This window comes from Mustelus asterias, chromosome 12 (genome assembly GCF_964213995.1).
Source record: "Mustelus asterias chromosome 12, sMusAst1.hap1.1, whole genome shotgun sequence".
NCBI classification, from domain to species: Eukaryota; Metazoa; Chordata; class Chondrichthyes; order Carcharhiniformes; family Triakidae; genus Mustelus; species Mustelus asterias.
Window position 1 is genome coordinate 43,658,728 of NC_135812.1, and position 18,300 is coordinate 43,677,027.

Here is an 18,300-nt window from a genome sequence, read left to right on the forward strand (position 1 = left end):
GCATTGTTAGGCTGTAGCCCATCCACGTTTGACAGAATGGGGAGTGAGGTGGGAGTAGCTCTCAGTAAGTGTTTTGAGCAGGGCCCACTCCATTTTCTCAGGCAAATATCAATACATATTGTTCTGAAAAATCAAATAAAAATAAATGCATGAAATATCTGAAAGAAAAATACCATAATTAATAGTAATGTTTTAAGGATTCTGGCAGACATGGAAAGTCAAGCCAAAGAAATTTGAGAGAAATATTTCCTGGAAGGGAAATGAAAAGAATAGCTTAACAGCTAAATGCATTTAAAAAGTAAATACATAAATGAATTTTCAAAATTCACTACTCAACTGGCAAAGTGCCTTTTTGGAGCTGTGTCACTCTAATGCCCCATGGTGCCACTCAGTGGCTAACATGCAAAAAATCATGTAATATTTTTCCACATTTACTCTCATTGTTAAATACCAGCTATTGTGCCTCAAACATTACATAACAGGACAGCTTTAACATCACAAATGCCTCTCATTATACCACCTACACATTAAACGTGGACACTTCTATCATGAAATTTATCAGAGGTTAAAATGGATCTTTTATGATGCATCTCGAAATGGACTGCCGTGCTTCATGTACCAAATTGAATATTTAATAGACCTGAAACCCACCATTGGACATCCTAACAAAATTAATTAGCTCTGTACAAATGTTACTGCAAAATAAAAATACTGTGGATGCTGGAAATCATAAGTAAAATGCCAGAAATGCTCAGACAGCATCTGTGAAGAGAGAAACAATTAATGGATCTGATTTTTGTCAGGCCAATGGGGAAAGAAACATACAGAGTAGGAGCGGAAGTAGGCCATTTGGCCCACAATCCTGTTCCACTGTTCCACCATTCAAAGATCATGGCTGATATGTTTGTGTTTCAAGTTCCACATTCCCATCTACCTCCGGATCCCTTGACTAACAAGAATCTTATCTACCTTTGCTTTAAAATATTCAGTAAACCTACTTCCGACCACCTTCTGAGACCGAGTACCAAAATTGCACAACTCTTTTGGGAGAGAAAAAATTCTCATCTCTGTCCTATAAAGGCAACCCCTAATTTTAAAACTGTGCCCCCTAGTTCTGGACTCACCCACAAGAGGGAAAGTCCTTTCCATGTCCATCTTGTCTGGATCTCGCCTGCTGATCAGTGAACCAGTGGCGAATTCCCGTCAGTTCTGAGGAGGAGACTGTGTGGAATCAAGGGCCTTGCTGCGATTGGGGTCCCAGGCAGTGGAATTACCCACCATACGTTGTAGTGGGCTCAGGGATAATTGGTGTCAATTGGCTCATTAATGAACCTCATTAACATCCTGCCACGAGCAGCCAGGAATTACTCATCAGTCCCTTTCACCCTCCCACTTAATCGAGCGAGGTTTCTGTCGCTGCCGGGAGACTGATGCGAGACCCCTCCCACAATTAAGTGGGCTGGGCCACCATCTTCCCACAGCGATGGGTGGTTTAATTCATCCAATGTTTCAGGTCAAAAACCTTTAATCCATTCTGATTAAAAGTTTTTAACTTGAAATGTTAACTCCATGTAGATGTGTCCTTTCATTATGAATTTATTTAAATTTCTTATGTATGTCATTGTATGAATTCATATTTTTGTACTGTAAACAGAATTTCTAATAAACAGCTGATATAATCATAAAAGAAATGATTAGCATTGTTACTGAATGGAGACACTTACTGGAACACTTATGGTTGTGCTACTGAGCCAAGTTCCAAAAGAGTTTTTCTTAAGGACAAATTTTCTTGGGGAGAATAGGGACTTGTGAGCATTCTGAATATATCCAAAGTTTTTTGTTTTCTCTCTTTGTTATAGCCAGTTGCTGGTTTTGAAAGTTTGTTCAACCCCTTTGAAGATGTGTCCTGTTCCACCCTGCTTTGATCAGTACCTTGTGGCCGCATGCGAAAGAGGATGCTATGCCTGGGACATCTCACTAACAAAATATGAGAGCAAAAGGTAAGTAGTTTACTTCAGGTGTTCAATTAGTCACATTTTTGACAAATTGTTCTTTCCCTCCTGAAAGTTTTTAACCTGCCTGCGAGGGAATTTCTTGGGTGCCAGTGACCCTCTTTATATCAGGTTCAAATGCCTCTGATAATTGTACAGTTTCCTTCTGCCAATGTCCGATGATAGTCCTGTCTTCTTTTCCAACAGTCTGTCTTGTGTGACTTTCCTTGCTCCATCTCCCTCCTTTGCCTCCACTGTCAGTGTTCGATCATTCAGCTATCATTCCTTTGCAATCTGGATATTCCTTCTGAAACCTTCAGCCCCTCCTCAAAAGTATTTTATTTCTTTTGTTTGGTTAGCACTGCTGCCTCACAGCGCCAGGGACTCTGGTTCGGTTCCCAGCTTGGGTCGCTGTCTGTGCAGAGTATGTACATTCTCCCCTTGTCTGCGTGGGATTGCTCCGGTTTCCTCCCACAGTCCAAAGATGTGCAGGTTAGGTGAATTGGCCGTGCTAAATTGCCCCTTAGTATCAGGGGGACTAGCAGGGTAAATACGTAGGGTTACGGGGATAGGGGCTGGGTGGGATTGTGGTCGGTGCAGACTTGATAGGCCGAATGGCCTCCTTCTGCACTGTAGGCATTCTGTGATTCTATGTTTGTTCACCTCCTGTAACTACTCCTATATTCTAGCTGGTGTCTTCTGATTGTCCAAACGCAAGTGTAAATCTTTGATTTATCATTTTGTGCATTCTGTAAACACAATAGTAATAATTTGGGAAAACTAATGTTCCTATTCAAGGAAATTTCATGTTCTTAATTATAAATAATACAGCTTTAATACTGAATTCAGAGCACCAATTCAATTATTTTTCAACTGATAAGTTAGTTTTAATGAAATTTTTTCTCTTGAAATTGCCATTAGCTGTTTAATCACATTATTCAATGTTAACAAAATGCTCCAGCTGATCTTTACACAACAGTAAGTGGCAGTCTATCGAGAAGAGATAAAGCTTTTTTTGGCCAAGTTGAATTTTTCATAGTAATAGAGGATGATGCAGAGGGGTGTCCAGGAGGTCAGGCTGTTGGAGAAGTGTTGTTTGTTCCCCTGCTGGCACTGGCACTCAAACCTCTGTTATAAAAAAAGACTAACATGTATCCTCCCTTTGGCAGATTTTAGTGGAAGCTTCTCTTGCTTAAGTGACCTGCAACAGTATACTCCTGGTAGCAATGTGAATGCCTAACTGACCATTTCTACAAGTCCTGACAGACCTGGCTGGAAATGACTGCAGGGTCCACTCCAGGGTCTAGGTTGGCAGAATGGCAGATGCCAAGCTGCTCCTGTTGTATAGGTACCTGTGGCATGCAAAGCACTTGCAAATGTTTAGGAACAATAAAGGCTAGATATGGCCTGAAACCTCACTGCATCTTCTTGCCGTGTTGACTTAGCAATATTGCTGTGGAGTGGAACAGAGTCCAGCTCCCTGCACAAGCAGTTCATCCAACTCCATCTCAACTTCAGCAACCTTTGAAAGGATCCAGATTATGGCTGCACTATTATTTGTGACTGGAACTTTCTTTCCCTTAACCGGGCCTTCTACTTCCGAATCCACTGAATTTTTCTCTTCTTTTCAGCTTCCCAGATGATATTTCAGGGGGAGATGGTGGCATAATGGTATTGTCATTAGACTATTAATCCAGAGACTAATGCTCTGAGAACATGAGTTCAAATCCTACCACGGCAGCCGGTGGTAGGATTTGCAAAGCAAAACACTTGAAAATGTGAAGGAACGGTAAAGAAACTTCACTGAAAATGGACCTGGGTTTGATTCCCGACTTGGGTCTCTGCCGGTGTGGGGTTTGCACATTCTCCCCATGTCTGTGTGGGTTTCCTCCGGGTGCTGTGGTTTCCTCATACACTCCAGAGATGTGCAGGTTCGGTGCATTGACCACGCTAAATTAACCCTTAATGTCCCGGGATGCATAGGTTAGAGGGTTTAGCGGGATAAATGTATGGGGTTACAGGGATAGGGCCTGGGTGGGATTGTTGTTGGTATAGACTCGATGGGCCAAATGGTCTCCTTCTGCACTGTAGGGTTTCTATGATTCTATGAATTTAAATTCCATTGATAACTCTGGTCATCAGTAATGATGACCAGCAAACTATAATGGATTGTCATGTAAACCCATCTGGCTCACTAATGCCTTTTAGGAAAGGAAATCTGCCATCCTTACCTGGTCTGGCCTACGTGTGACTCCAGACCCACAGCAATGTGGGTCTAGCAAGGTCAGTTCAAGGGCAATTGGGGATCACAACCCGAACAGGCACCAGAGTGTGGCGACTAGGAGATTTTCACAGTAACTTCATTGCAGTGTTAATGTAAGCCTACTTGTGACACTAATAAATAAACTTTGAGGAGCATAGGGCACAATTGTGCACATGCAGGTCTCCAGCAGAGAGGCCTGTCACTCAGCCTCTGCTGCTCTCAGCCATGCGTAAGCAAAACACACACACTCTCTCTCTCACTCTACCCCACCCCCGTCCCGTCCCGGCCCGGCTACTGCAGGGGCCCACGGCCTACTGCAACCCCCTCCATCCACCCAGACTGACCGATTCTCCTCCCGTGATCCCTAATGCAGAGTGGCAGCAGGTATCTTCCCCCACCGCCCTGCGCACCAGCACCCACAACTGACTGCCCCCGGTCTGGCCCTGTCCCCCTCTGGCTCTGCTCCCTTGGGTGCCTGATGGGCAATGCCAGCTTGGCACCCTCCCTTGCCCCCAACCTCCCTGGAGGGCCTCAATGGCCTCTGATTCTACCCGTGAGGCCATCCCACCCATAGTTGGGGACTATATGTGATCCTCTCCACGCGAGACCACAGTGGCAAGTGAACCCAGATGATTGTGGCCCAGGCTCATTAAATCAATGATAAACGTATTCATGTTTGGGCGTGAGGCTGACTGTGCCGGATATCCGGTCCTGGTAAGATTGAGAGGCATGAAATCAGGCGCAACGGTAAGATCGCCCCATAGAATCAAAATCTGTATAAAAGTCCTACTGAGGCATGAAGGTTGCACTTCACTTATTTTTCCCTATTATTTTATTAATTTGTAAGTACGCTTGCTTACAAGTGGAAGAGTGTTGTAGTTGGTACTGAAAATTGCAACCTTTTGATCTGTTACAGGAATGATTGCAGTTTTTGTCTGTTTAAAACATGCGGTGCTTCATTGTGGAATATTGACATAGCTTTCCTCCTTTATTGTTAGAAACACAAAGATGGAATTTCTGTTCCCAATTTCCAATAAAAAAGGCGGTAAATCTGATTGCTATGTTGTCGATTCGTTGACCTTCTGCAATGATGATTTGGTCGGTAAGTATGCTGGAATTATTGGAATATTCCACTATTTACATTTGTGATAAATTAAGCTGATTTGAATTAGTTTACTAAGCTGGCTTTGCATCTGTAACCTAAGTTCATGACGGATCCTGGTGGAATCAAAGCTTATTTCCGAAATATTCTGAACTTGAGAAGTTTCAGTTAGATGTCTAGTGACTTGTAGCACTCTTACAGCTGTGATTGGGCACAATCAACCTAAAACAAATTATTCTACAGTTTAAAGCTTAATTCAAAACAAATTCTCCCTGAATAAGCAAAATGGCTATTTTTCTAACTTCAGGTGCCAATGATGAAGTTGGTGTGTAGTTATTATTGAGCAGAGATCACGAGTGCTTTTCAGATTAGATATTCCAGCACCTCTGAATGGAAAGCAGACATATCATTATCTATACAATACTAATTAAAATTATTTACTTTCTGTTTAACTTTTAACAAGTGTTTCTGCACAGCAATCATTAAACCTTTTGGATTACCGCAGCTGCTATGTTTTAAAATATTTTGTCATTACACAGCTTCCAAAACTTGCATGCAGGGCTCAATATATCTGTGGAGCTGGAGTCAAACTTTAAAAAGATGGAACAAACGCAGTACAAAAGTGAATGCAGTGATTCTGAGAGAGGTGGAATGGTCAAATACAGATGACGTTTATATCGCACTCACTGCTTGTCCAGGTTAGTGCAACCTACTCCCTGGAGTAATAAGACACCGATAAGCTCTGTAATAAAAACCAGGGGGTTGCATTTTATAGGCCGCCACAGGTGTATTTTCAGCAGGAGGGCACATACAATAGGGTGGCTGCTCACCCCCATAATAAGGGAGGGTGGCTGGGCACTGAAGTCAGCAACCTGTCTGCCATTATACGCTGATAATACGCTACTCAGGCCATAAAACATTTGGGGGTGAATTTTCCCGTTCCGCCCACCATGGGAATCGTAGCGGAGGAGGGGCGGACCATGGAAAGGTCCATTGACCTCTGGTAGAATTTTCCAGTTTTGGAGTGAGCGCGGCCAGAAAATTCCACCCTTAGGTGTGTGAAACTGGGCAGGAGTGGGCAGCTTGATTTATTTTTTTGAATGCATCAGAATGGGAGGAGTTGTTCGATCTTCCTGCCCCCCACACCCACTCCTCCTGAGATCGAAACCCCCCCCCCCCCCCCCCCAACCCTTTCCCTTTCCTGCTGAAACTCTCCCTGCCCAACATGTACTGGATCCCTGGGCCTTTGTACACTATTGTTTCTGTTTCTTCTTCCAGGGTACCCCAAAAAATCTCTTGTATGACACAGGTGAACAGGAACTACTTTGAAGGATAGTGAAGTTTTAATTAGATGAGAAACTGTATTCTACCAAATTACCTTACAAACCTAAATAATATATAATCACAGCACAATATATTAAAATGCTTCTTCACAAAATGTCCCCCCCCCCCCCCCAAAGTACAGTGAGTATTATGTAGTCAAAATGTTAGTGGTATATAAGTACATTAGTATCCGGATTTGCTGGTGTTTTAGCTATTCCACATTTACTGTATTAACATTACTGCTTAGAAGCAGCCTTGGGGATGCCACTGGAACTTCTGTGACATCACAGATGAGCTGTAGGCATGTCACTAAAACACTGTCCACAGAGCCTTATGCTGTGTTAAAGTCTTGAATAGAGCAGACTGTTTTTTGTAATACATACAACAGAATGAAAGATCTCCCCATCCAGTAGAAGAGTTAGTTCCTGATGGATACGAGTTACAGTACAAGGCACCAGAAGCCATGGAAGTCTAGTCTGGAGACAACTTTGTTATTAACCCTTGACTGTCTGCGATTGGAATTATCAGATAGATGTTTGACATCTCATCGACCTCTAACAATGCAGCACTTCCTCACAGCTGGGCTGGCGTGTCAGCCTTGATTTTTTTATTTAGCTGAAGCCCTGGAGTGGGACTTGAACCTGGTGAGTTGAAAGTGAAAGTCCTACCAACTGAGTCACAGCTGGCACCAAAGGTGAAAGTCAGGATTGTCACCTCAGGACAAGCACGGTGCTCTGGTCAAACCAAACCAATTCTGCCAGTGAAGCTATAGGATAGAGATTCACATTTTGGAAAACGTTGCAGTGATGGTCCAAGCGGGATAAATAAGCAATCAGCTGATTATTTTTGAGTGATGTATTGTCCAACCAAGACACAGGAAGAATTTCTCTGCTCTCCTTAGAGTGGTCCCTCATACTACACTGGCATCAGAGTAGACTATGTGCTCAAAGGTCTGCGATGGGGCTTGAATTCTCAATCCCTGACTTCACGGTCAGACTGCTACTACATAGCCAATGGGACTGAAACTCTTTGAAAAGTCATCAGTTCTCTGCCTTGTCTAAAATCTCCCTGAACTGCTGGAGGATTTTATGGAGTTCTTTTTTAAAGCTGGTTTGGGCAGAAAGGGCCAGGCAAGCTGATTTCTCTTAAAAATAAATCAACAGTATCTTGTGGTGATTTCTTAAAATGGATGCAAATATTGAGAAGCTTGCCAATCCTCCCTTTGTTTTTTTTATTCATTCATGGGATTGGGCATCGCTCAACATTTATTGCCCATCCCTAGCTGCCCTTGAGAAGGTGGTGGTGAGCTGCCTTCTTGAACTGCTGCAGTCCTTGTGCTGTGGGTTAACCCACAATGCCATTAGGGGGGGGAATTCCAGCATTTTGACCCAGCGACCATGAAGGAATGGTGATATATTTCCAAGTCAGGATGGTAAATGGGAACTTGCAGGTGGTGGTGTTCCCATGTATCTGCTGCCCTTGTCCTTCTAGATGGAAATGGTTGTGTGTTTAAGATGCTGTCTAAGGATCTTTGGTGAATTGCTGCAGTGCATCTTGTAGATAGTACACACTGCTGCTACTGAGCGTTGGTAGCGGAGGAAGTGGATGTTTGTAGATGTGGTGCCAATCAAGCGGGTTGCTCTGTCCTGGATGGTGGCAAGTTTCTTGAGTGTTGTTAGAGCTGCACCCATCCAGGCAAGTGGGGAGTATTCCATCACACTCCTGACTTGTGCCTTGTAGATGGTGGATAGGCTTTGGGGAGTCAGGAAGTGAGTTACTCGCCGCAGTATTCCTAGCCTATGACCTGCTGTTGTAGCCACTGTGTTCATGTGGTGAGTCCAGTTGAGTTTCTGGTCAATGGTAACCCCAAGGATGTTGACAGTGGGGGATTGAGTGATGATGCGTTTTGAGTGGCTGAAGACTTTCACATCTGTTCAGTGCCCCCTCTGATAACATGAGATTACACGGAAAGAGGCCCTTCGGCCCATCGTGTCCGCGATGGCCATCTAGCACCAATCTATTCTAATCCCATTTTCCAGCACTTGGTCCATAACCTTGCATGCAATGGCATTTCAAGTGCTCATCTAAATCCTGATTAAATGTTGTGAGGATTCCTCCCTCTATCACCATTTCAGGGAATGAGTTCCAGATTCCCACCACCCTCTGGATGAAAAGGTTTTTCCTCACATCTCCCATAAATCTCCTGCCCCTTAACCTAAATCTATGTCCCCTGGTTATTGACCCCTCTGCTAGGGGGAAACGTTCCTTCTTATCCACCTTATCTATGCCCCTCATAATCTTATTCACCTCATCAGGTCTGACTTCAGCCTTCTTTATTCCGAGGAAAACAACCCCTGACTATTCAGTCTCTGTTAACAGCTGAAATGCTCCAACCCAAGTAATATCCTGGTAAATCTCCCCTGCACCTTCTGTAGTGCAATCACTTCCTTCCTGTAGTATGGCAACCAGAACAGCCGTGGCCTAACCAGTGTTTAATACAGTTCCATCATAACCTCCCTGCCCTTATATTCAGTGCCTCGGTTAATAAAGGTAAGTACGCATATGCTTTCTTAACCACCTTATCTACCTGTCCTGCTGTTTTTAGAGATCTATGGACATGCACACCAAGGCCTCTCTGATCCTCTACTTCCTAGGGTCTGACCATTCATAGTATATTCCCTTTCCCAATAGGTGTTGATATAATAGAATATGCGTATAGAATGTTATGCCTTTTTGTTGTACAGTAGTATCTATTCTATGATGCTGATATCAGTGTATTGGTAGATAGCTTGTAAAGATATTGTCTTGGTTACAGTTAAGGAACACTGACCTTTTCTTTGACTTCCGTTGTCTAGTCCCATTGCTTGTCTTTACCTGGTATTGATCAAAAATACCAAAGACATAGTCCAAATATTAACTTGTAGATATGAAAGATTAAAGAATAAACATGTAATGTAATAAACATGTAATGTTATCCAGGGTCCCGGGCTCGATTCCCGGCTCGGGTCACTGTCTGTGTGGAGTTTGCACATTCTCCTCGTGTCTGCGTGGGTTTCCTCCGGGTGCTCCGGTTTCCTCCCACAGTCCAAAGATGTGTGGGTTAGGTTGATTGGCCAGGTTAAAAAAAAAAAATTGTCCCTTAGAGTCCTGGGATGCGTAGGTTAGAGGGATTAGCGGGTAAAATGTGTGGGGGTAGGGCCTGGGTGGGATTGTGGTCGGTGCAGACTCGATGGGCCGAATGGCCTCCTTCTGCACTGTAGGGTTTCTATGTTTCTATGGGTGAACAGAAGAGGGAGTTTCCCCAGCAGTATTGCAGTAATTTAACAGAGTGGATTATTTCTGCAGTTGAAAACTATCTTGCATGTGGGGATGAGAAGGGAGACATTTGGATGTATGAGCTCGATGAGGTCACTAATGAAGAAACGACATCCAGGAAGAAGACCTCCCCAACACAGGTAGCCCATCCTGCTGCAATATTAATGGTGAAATAAATCTATTTATCAGGAGTTGAAAAATTGTGTGATTCTGGTTACTGTTTTAAATGGGTTAACTATTCATCTGTACCTATTCATCATGTGTATAGGTGGAATCTTAAGTAACAAAAGTTTTTGTGACTTTAAAATTAAATGTTATTTCATTCTCTTCTCTGCTTTCCTTGTTCTCCACATATCCCTAAAAATGCAAAACCAGAAAAATCTGCTTTCAAAATCAAACTACTTCACTCTATCAGATGACTGCCTGCTTTCCCATGGCCTACAAAAATGCCTTTGCTTTATTCTCTTTTTTCAATAGTTGCCAATGGTTACATTCTCACTGTTCCCAGTGGTGTGGGAAAGACCCTGTGAAACACAACATCCTTCTGTGGATATGATAATTAGTCCTTGTATTCTACCTATCTCTAGAAGGAACACACACAAAAAATTCATGTTTCCCAGTAATTCAAATTTGTATTCCAACCAAGATGTTTCACTGTTATTTTTGTTCTTTACAATCTCAGATAAATTCCTATATGTTTTTCTCAAGCCAGGAGAGAAAAAGGCAATCTGTTATCAGGCTAGATAGAACATCTTAGTGTACAAGAGTGGCTTAAGACTTGCGCATCGTCTGTTCAGTGTCCCCCTCTGATAACATAAGATTCCAAAACACCACATGAAGGAAGGCTTACTCACTCAACCAAACTCATTTGGCTCTCCCTAACTAGAATGTGGCTTCACTACTATTTTTATTAAATGCTGAAACATGTAATCGTTTTCTTGCAAACATTCCCACGGAGCAATGCTTCATTCTTGATGTCTATGCATATGTCTATGTATCTAAGGAAGGATGTGCTGGCCTTGGAAAGGATCCAGAGGAGGTTCACAAGAATGATCCCTGGAATGAAGAGCTCGTCGTATGAGGAATGGTTGAGGACTCTGGGTCTGTACTCGTTGGAGTTTAGAAGGATGAGGGGGGAATCTTATTGAAACCTACAGGATACTGTGAGGCCTGGATAGAGTGGATGTGGAGAGGATGTTTCCACTAGTAGGAAAAACTAGAACCAGAGGGCACAACCTCAGGCTAAAGGGACGATCCTTTAAAACAGAGATGAGGAGGAATTTCTTCAGCCAGAGAGTGGTGAATCTGTGGAACTCTTTGCCGCAGAAGGCTGTGGAGGCCAGGTCATTGAGTGTCTTTAAGACAGAGATAAAATAGGCTCTTGATTAATAAGGGGATCAGGTGTTATGGGGAAAAGGCAGGAGAATGGGGATGAGAAAAATATCAGCCATGATTGAATGACGGAGCAGATTCGATGGGCCGAGTGGCCTAATTCTGCTCCTATGTCTTATGGTCTTATGATGTGGAGATGCTGGCGTTGGACTGGGGTAAGCACAGTAAGAAGTCTCACAACACCAGGTTAAAGTCCAACAGGTTTATTTGGTAGCAAATACCATAAGCTTTCGGAGCACAGCTCCTTCGTCAGATGGAGTGGATATCTGTTCTCCAACAGTGCACAGACACAGAAATCAAGTTACAGAATACTAACTAGAATGCAAATCTCTACAGCCAGCCAGGTCTTAAAGGTACAGACAATGTGGGTGGAGGGAGCATTCAACACAGAGATGTCCTTCAATAAAGAGATGTGTATTGTCTCCAGACAGAACAGCTAGTGAGATTCTGCAAGATCAGGGGGAAAGCTGTGGGGGTTACTGATAATGTGACATAAATCCAACATCCCGGTTTAGGCCATCCTCATGTGTGCGGAACTTGGCTATCAGTTTCTGCTCAGCGACTCTGCACTGTCGTGTGTCGTGAAGGCCGCCTTGGAGAACGCTTACCTGAAGATCCAAGGCTGAATGCCCGTGACTGCTGAAGTGCTCCCCCACAGGAAGAGAACAGTTTTGCCTGGTGATTGTCGAGCGGTGTTCATTCATCCGTTGTCGTAGCGTCTGCATGGTTTCCCCAATGTACCATGCCTCGGGACATCCTTTCCTGCAGCGTATCAGGCAGACAACGTTGGCCGAGTTGCAAGAGTAGGTACCGTGTACCTGGTAGATGGTGTTCTCACGTGAGATGATGGCATCCGTGTCGATGATCCGGCACGTCTTGCAGAGGTTGCTGTGGCAGGGTTGTGTGGTGTCGTGGTCACTGTTCTCCTGAAGGCTGGGTAGTTTGCTGTGGACAATGGTCTGTTTGTGGTTGCGTGGTTGTTTGAAGGCAAGAAGTGGGGGTGTGGGGATGGCCTTGGCAAGATGTTCGTCTTCATCAATGACATGTTGAAGGCTCGAGGAGATGCCGTAGCTTCTCCGCTCCGGGGAAGTACTGGACGACGAAGGGTACTCTGTCCACCGTGTCCCGTGTTTGTCCTCTGAGGAGGTCGGTGCGGTTTTTCGCTGTGGCGCGTCGGAACTGTTGATCGATGAGTCGAGCGCCATATCCTGTTCTTATGAGGGCATCTTTCAGTGTCTGGAGGTGTCTGTTGCGATCCTCCTCATCCGAGCAGATCCTGTGTATTCGGAGGGCTTGTCCGTAGGGGATGGCTTCTTTTACGTGTTTAGGGTGGAAGCTGGAGAAGTGGAACATCATGAGGTTATCCGTGGGCTTGCGGTACAGTGAGGTGCTGAGGTGACCGTCCTTAATGGAGATGCGTGTGTCCAAGAATGCAACCGATTCCAGAGAGTAGTCCATGGTGAGTCTGATGGTGGGATGGAACTTGTTGATGTCATCATATAGTTGTTTCAGTGATTGGTCACCATGACTCCAAAGGAAGAAAATGTCATTGATGTATCTAGTGTATAGCATCGGTTGAAGGTCCTGTGCGGTGAAGAAGTCTTGTTTGAACCTGTGCATGAAGATGTTGGCATATTGAGGTGCGAATTTTGTCCCCATGGCTGTTCCGTGTGTCTGGATGAAGAACTGGTTGTTGAAGGTGAAGATATTGTGGTCCAGGATGAAGCGGATGAGTTGTAAAATTGCATCTGGAAACTGGCAGTTGACGGCATTGAGTACCGAGGCCGTTGCAGCAATGCCATCATCGTGGGGGATGCTGGTGTAGAGTGCCGAGACATCCATTGTGACGAGGAGTGCTCCTGGTTCAACTGCTCCATGTGTGTTGAGTTTCTGTAGGAAGTCCATAATGTCACGACTAAAGCCGGGGGTTCTTTGTACAATGGATTTCAAGATGCCCTCGACATAGCCGGAGAGGTTCTCGCACAGGGTTCCATTTCCTGAATACACATCCACATTTCCTGAATAGACAAAACACATCTCTTTAACCTGTGTTGAATGCTCCCTCCACCCACATTGTCTGTACCTTTAAGACCTGGCTGGCTGTAGAGATTTGCATTCTAATTAGTATTCTGTAACTTGATTTCTGTGTCTGTGCACTGTTGGAGAACAGATATCCACTCCATCTGACGAAGGAGCTGTGCTCCGAAAGCTTATGGTATTTGCTACCAAATAAACCTGTTGGACTTTAACCTGGTGTTGTGAGACTTCTTACTTATGGTCTTATGTCATGGATTTTGAAAATAAGAGTACTTGATTTTAAATAGACATGTTTTAACTTCTGATTTTGAGTTGTTTACCCTGGGTAAAGAGCAAGGGGAATTAAATGTTTCCTTCACAAAAACTTTTTCTGTTCACTATTTCTACTGTGTGAATGTTTAATTAGGAATTTGATTTTCCAATGTGCCATGGGTCAGTCTGTTTGCAATGGCTTTAAGTAAGGATGGATGGGGAAAGCATTTTTGATTTGATTTATTATTGTCACATGTATTGGGATGCAGTGAAAAGTATTGCTTCTTGCATGCTCTACAGACAAAGCATACTATTCATAGAGTATGAAGGGGGAAGGAAAGGAGAGGGTGCAGAATATAGTGTTACAGTTACAGCTAGGGTGAAGAGAAAGATCAGAAAGTTTAAATAGAGTTAAATTTTAGGAGCATAGAAGAAGAGTAAACGATAGAATTAGAGGGTACGCTGGGGACAGCTTGCAAGAAGTCGCCTCACTCTGGTACCATTTTCTTAATGGATTTATGGATCACTCTAGCTTCACTGTAAAGCATTGAATGATTATATACCTTCATTGGAATGCACAGCATTCATATATCTGAGAACATGGCATCTGTAATCAGAAACTATTAAAGAGCGGATGGTAGTTTAGTTTGCTTGCTCACTTTGTTCACATTCTTGTGCATTTGCAGATTCTGAAGTGGCCAGCCATAGAAGCACAAGGGGAAATAATTGAAGGACCGTTGATGAATAATGTAACCACGGACCCAGAATTTAAATACCTTGTAGCAGTGACAGACAAAAACATCATTGTTATTTGGAAGAGAACATAGCGTTTTCAGCAGGGGAGCAGAACAACTGGAGCCACCTCAACTTCAAGTGGTATTGAATGACGCTGTATAGCATTCTAGTGTTGTATTTCAAGAAGTCCTGCATTTTAAACCGAGAATCCTAAACCCCTCCTGAATGGGAAATGTGCCTTTTGAAGAAGATGGACAAGGTGGAAGAATCAATGAGTGCTGCGCAGTTAAGGCATAGTTTTTTTTTAGCTCTGATGAACTCACCCAGACTGGGAAACTTTAGCTCTGTTCTCTCTCCACAGATGCTGTCAGACTTGCTGAGATATTCCAGCATTTTCTATTTTGTTTCATATTCCAGAATCTGCAGTAATTTGCTTTCATAATAAACAGAGGTATTGATCACGTAAAATGCACAACTCATCATTTCACTACGAGTATGTTATGTGCGACTTGGTCCTATTTTGCGGTCTGTTCCTACATGCTGTTATTAAGTATATCCTCATATCAATTAGGAATTTGACTTGAGGTTTTTTACATACTCTTGCACCCCACGTGTGAACAATTAGATGCCACTGGTTGTTGTTGGAATAGTTTTATTGTATGTTAGAAATTATTGCAATTTTTAAAAATGTATTTCTTTAAAAATTCACACATTTGCATGCCTGACATGAAGATGTGTTGATTGCAACTCAGAATTTCTTTTAAGTGACCACAATGTAAACTTCCTTCACCGTATAATAGTTAAACTAATCTGAGGCAGTCTTTACTTATGAAAGTTGAATGTTGTGGTTTTAAAGAGTCAGAGCTACATACATATAATGCACCCCAATGATCTGAAATATTATCCACCTGACTATTAAATTATAAAAGAAAAGCTATATGTGGAAGAAAGCAGATACTGTGCCTCTGGTATTGATTTTAACTTTGTAGCTTCATGTTCTTTTTACATTATAGTTTTAATCATTGGAAACAAAGTAATCAATGGCAGAGGTGATCAAAACTAGATGTCAATAGATATAAAATAAATCCATTCAGGAGAAACATCTTTTCTCCAGGAATGGTTAGAATATGGAACTCACTACCGCAAAGCATTGTCCTTGGTCCTATGCCCAAAGGCAGGTTCAACCCACAGTGCCAGGGTAGGGCAAGGAGACAGTCTGTCGCTCTTTCTCTGTCTCTCCCCCTCAGAGTTTGGGTTGCCATGGCAATGTAAACTTGTACACGCATGTTGTAGCCCAGAGCTATGGATATCTCTTTCCATCACGTGGCTGAGCAGGAATCGCTCCCACTCTTACTGACTGCCATTGGCGTATGTTGGAAGGATTTACTAGTTGGTACTTGACCTGTTTGAATGCACCTTCCTTCGTCATCAAGTCCAGGAGTGAGACTTGAACCCAAAGCTTCTGGCTTACGCTCAACCACTGTGTGACAAGTCCCCACAAAGAATACCTGAGGCAAATAGAAGAGATACATTTAAAGGGAAGTTCAATAAACATATGAGGGAAAAGCGATTGGGAGGTTAAATTAATAGGGTTAGATGAAGTAGAGTGGGAGGAGGCATGTGTGAAGCATAAACAGTCATGTTGCTGACCAAGTGGCCTCTTTCTGTGCGGAAAAGACTGATTAGAATGGTTCCAGGGATGAGGGACTTCATTCATGTGGATAGATTGGAGAAGCTGGGGTTATTCTTGAAGAGAAGGTTGAGAGGAGGCTCGAAAGTGTTCAAAATCATGAAGGGTCTCGACAGAGTGAATAGAGAGAAAACGTACCTATTGGGGAAAGGGTGTTGAACCAGTGGACACTAACAAAAAAAAGAAAAGGTGACATTATGCAGCAAATGGAGTGCTCTGCTTTGGAGGCAAATTCAATCATGGCTTTCAAAAGGAAATTGGATAATTATCTGAAGAGGAAACATTTGCAGGGTTACATGAAAAGGGGAGGGAGTGGGACTAGCTGAACTATGCCTGCAGGAGTTGAAGGGACATGATGGGCTGAATGGGCTCTTTCTGTTCTGTAACCACTGCTGTCTTTTTCGCACCCTCTCCAATATCTTCACATCCTTTCTAAAGTGTGGTGCCTAGAATTGGGTATAATACTTTTGTTGAATTTTAAAACTGTTCATCAGAACTTCCTGGCTTTTGAACTTTGTCACTATTTCTAAAACCTAGGATCCTATATGCCTCATTAACTACTTTCTCAACCGGCCCTTTCAGCTTCAACAATTTGCACACATATACTCTCAAGAACTCTCTGCTCCTGCACTCACTTTAGGATTGCACCTTTTATTCTGTATTGCCTCTTTCTGCGCTGTACATCCCATGTAATTCTGTTTTCTCCTATTAGCTTGATGTCTCTTCCTCAGACAAAAATGATCAGGGATTCTATGATTCCACAACGTGATGGAAGGTGTGGTTCACATTGGTATCAAACAATACTTACCAATCTGTTCAGCAATGCTTAATTTGGGTTTCATTAGGACAGCTCTGCTCCAGATATTACAGCCTTGGTCCAAACACGTACAAGAGAGCTGAGTTCCAGGGGTGAGAGTGACTGTCCTTGACACCAGGGAGCATTTGACCGAGTATGGCTGGTACAATTGAAGTCAATTGAAAAGATGGAGAAAATTTGCCACTGGCTGGCGTCATATTCAGCACAAAGGAAAAATATTGTAGTTGTCAGCGTTTGATGATCTCAGCCCAAAGGGGTGACTACTGGAGTTTCTCAGGGCAGTATCCAAAGCTCAGCCATCTTTAGTGCTTCATCAATGATCTTCCCTCCACCATCAAACATGGCAATCATTGCTGGATTGTAAAGTATTCAGTTCCATTTACAATGTATCGTGATGAAGCAGTCTGTGCCCTCGTACAGTGGGACCTGGACAATATTCAGACTTGGGTTGATAACTGATGAGCAATGTTCTCACCACCCGTGCCTGACAAAGATTAACATGGGAGACTATAACCATTATTCCTTTACATTCAGCAGTGTTAACATTGGTAGATCTCCCAGCATCAACATCCTGGGGGAGTGGGAATACCATAACTCTCAAATTCTTCACTATCCTGACTTGGGAATATATTGCCATTTCAACATTGTCGCTGGTATGCCATACTAACAGTGCCATGAGAGTACTTACACTGCACAGACTGCAGCAATTCAAGGAAGCAACTTGCCATAACCTTCTCAAAGGCTTTAGACATCAGATAATAAATGTTGGCTTTATCCGTGACATTCAGTTAATTAATACAAAGTCTTCTCAGTGCAAAAGTGACTGTGTTTACTTAGCTGGACTTTGCACTGTTTGCTATTTCATTGGAAGGCAGCTGAGGCTGTGAGAGCTGCAGAGAACATGATTTAGAAAAAACATTTCTTAAAGGTATACTAACATCACATTATGGGGATTTCCCAAACTTTTCCAGCTACACAACCCTTTTGACCTCCCAGGAGTACTGATAAACCCCCTTTGAAATTTTCTTAGTATATTGAAGAGTTAAACCACAAAGAAATGATTATTACGTGCAATAGGTAAACAGACAAAATAAATTTATGGAAGTTTTTTCCACATTTTATGATACATGATGATTAAAAAGTTATCTTATTCAACAAATACTTCTAAGTCTTAACTTTTTGTGAATTCTAGTGGGAGGAGTGATTCTGATCTTTTGCTCTCAAAATTCATTTGACACTAGAGTCATAGAGGTTTACAGCATGGAAACAGGCCTTTCGGCCCAACTTGTCCATGCCGCCCTTATTTTTTTTTAAAACCTCTAAGCTAATCCCAATTGCCCGCATTTGGCCCATATCCCTCTATACCCATCGTACCCATGTAAC

General features: G+C 43.0%; 1 protein-coding gene across 3 annotated transcripts in view; it reads left to right on the forward strand.

Moving 5' to 3' along the window:
• The window catches only part of lrwd1 (leucine-rich repeats and WD repeat domain containing 1), a 44,699-nt gene extending 26,697 nt beyond the window's left edge, over window positions 1-18,002 (forward strand). For 2 of the 3 annotated variants that reach the window (XM_078225127.1, XM_078225129.1), the window contains 5 exons: window positions 1,860-2,000; window positions 5,253-5,356; window positions 5,896-6,054; window positions 10,025-10,134; window positions 14,362-18,002. In XM_078225127.1, coding sequence (XP_078081253.1) covers window positions 1,860-2,000; window positions 5,253-5,356; window positions 5,896-6,054; window positions 10,025-10,134; window positions 14,362-14,502 — 655 coding nt within the window. In that variant the 3' untranslated portion in view covers window positions 14,503-18,002. The remainder of the gene's footprint in view (window positions 1-1,859; window positions 2,001-5,252; window positions 5,357-5,895; window positions 6,055-10,024; window positions 10,135-14,361) is intronic. The other variant, XM_078225128.1, reaches the window with a different exon arrangement.
• The last annotated feature ends 298 nt before the right edge of the window (window positions 18,003-18,300 follow it).